This window comes from Plasmodium coatneyi, chromosome 5 (genome assembly GCF_001680005.1).
Source record: "Plasmodium coatneyi strain Hackeri chromosome 5, complete sequence".
Classification (NCBI taxonomy): Eukaryota; Apicomplexa; class Aconoidasida; order Haemosporida; family Plasmodiidae; genus Plasmodium; species Plasmodium coatneyi.
Genome location: NC_033560.1, coordinates 534286 through 535439, shown reverse-complemented (window position 1 = coordinate 535439; position 1154 = coordinate 534286). Strand labels below are relative to the sequence as shown.

At 37.2% G+C, this 1154-nt stretch overlaps 1 protein-coding gene across 1 annotated transcript; it reads left to right on the top strand.

Annotated features, from left to right (window-relative positions):
* Positions 1-438: 438 nt before the first annotated feature.
* On the top strand, positions 439-672 carry PCOAH_00010960 (Uncharacterized protein; the record flags this gene model as incomplete). Its single annotated transcript, XM_020057905.1, has 1 exon — positions 439-672. One exon carries the CDS (start codon positions 439-441, stop codon positions 670-672), a length of 234 nt encoding a protein of 77 aa, XP_019913428.1.
* Positions 673-1154: the final 482 nt, after the last annotated feature.

Sequence of the window (1154 nt, the reverse complement as noted above, 5' to 3'; positions counted from 1 at the left end):
ATTGTTTTCTCAATTGCAGAATGCTTCGTAAAAATATTCAAAACCTTACAAATAATACTTGCACTGCAGGCTGAGCCAGAATAGTTGAACTTTCTCTTCTTCTTTTTTGGTTTTCCTTTCTTTTCCTTTTTTTTCTGTCTTACCAATAAACAGTAGAACTATATATGTAACGTATAATAGTCCGTAAAAAAAAAAAAAGAGCAAAAAAAAAAAAAAAAGAGCAAAAAAAAAATAAAAAAGGGGGAAATAAGAAAAAAAAGAAGAAAAAATGAAAGATTGCCCAAAGAGAGACCACTAAAACAGCCTAGCCTTTTTTCAGGAAGAACAGAATAATTATGAGCTTGTCCAAGAGGATGAAGATGACATGGTCATTTTTTTAAGAACGATGGGGATGCGGTTAGCGGTGAAGCGAAGCAGGCGAACAGCACAGGCACTGCAATGAATGCTGCGAATGTTAGGGGCAACCACGTGGGAAGCAGCGCGGACGACAACACGGAGGAAAGTGGTGATGAGGACGATGATGATTATGATGATGGTGGCACCTCAAATGCCAGTGATGTGCGGACGAAGCAACACAATGAGGAACAACACGAAAAAGGCGAAAATAAAAACACACAACTGGATAAGAGCAGTAACATGAACTTGTTCTATTCTGGGAAAATTCCCTATTAAAGGAAACAAGAGCGAAACTGAAAATGAGAGTAATAAGAATGGCCTAACTGGGAAACATTTTTAAGGACACATATGATGAGTGCTATCCTGGTTATAGGAAGAGCGTCTTTTCTTAGAGTGTACCCGTATGGTCTCCCCCCCACTCCTTATTCTTTTTTTCATTTTTTTGTAATTTTTTTAACACATTTTAAGTTAAAAGTAAAAGGGAAGGTGCCATAATTTTTTTGTATTCAAAGAATAAAATTAGCAGGAAAAAAAGGGCTTGACGGATGTACCATTTTCATGTTTTCTTGATAGGGGAATTTGAACAAATTGTGGAGTTCGGAAAAGTGCAATGTGGGGCATCATATGCAATAGGTATAACGGCTTTATAATTACGTTCTATAAGGGTAAGTTCATATACGGAACATTAAAGGAACGCGCACTATAGTACATTTGGAACGTGAATATAAATGGAATAGCGTTGTGGGGCCCTATGGTGC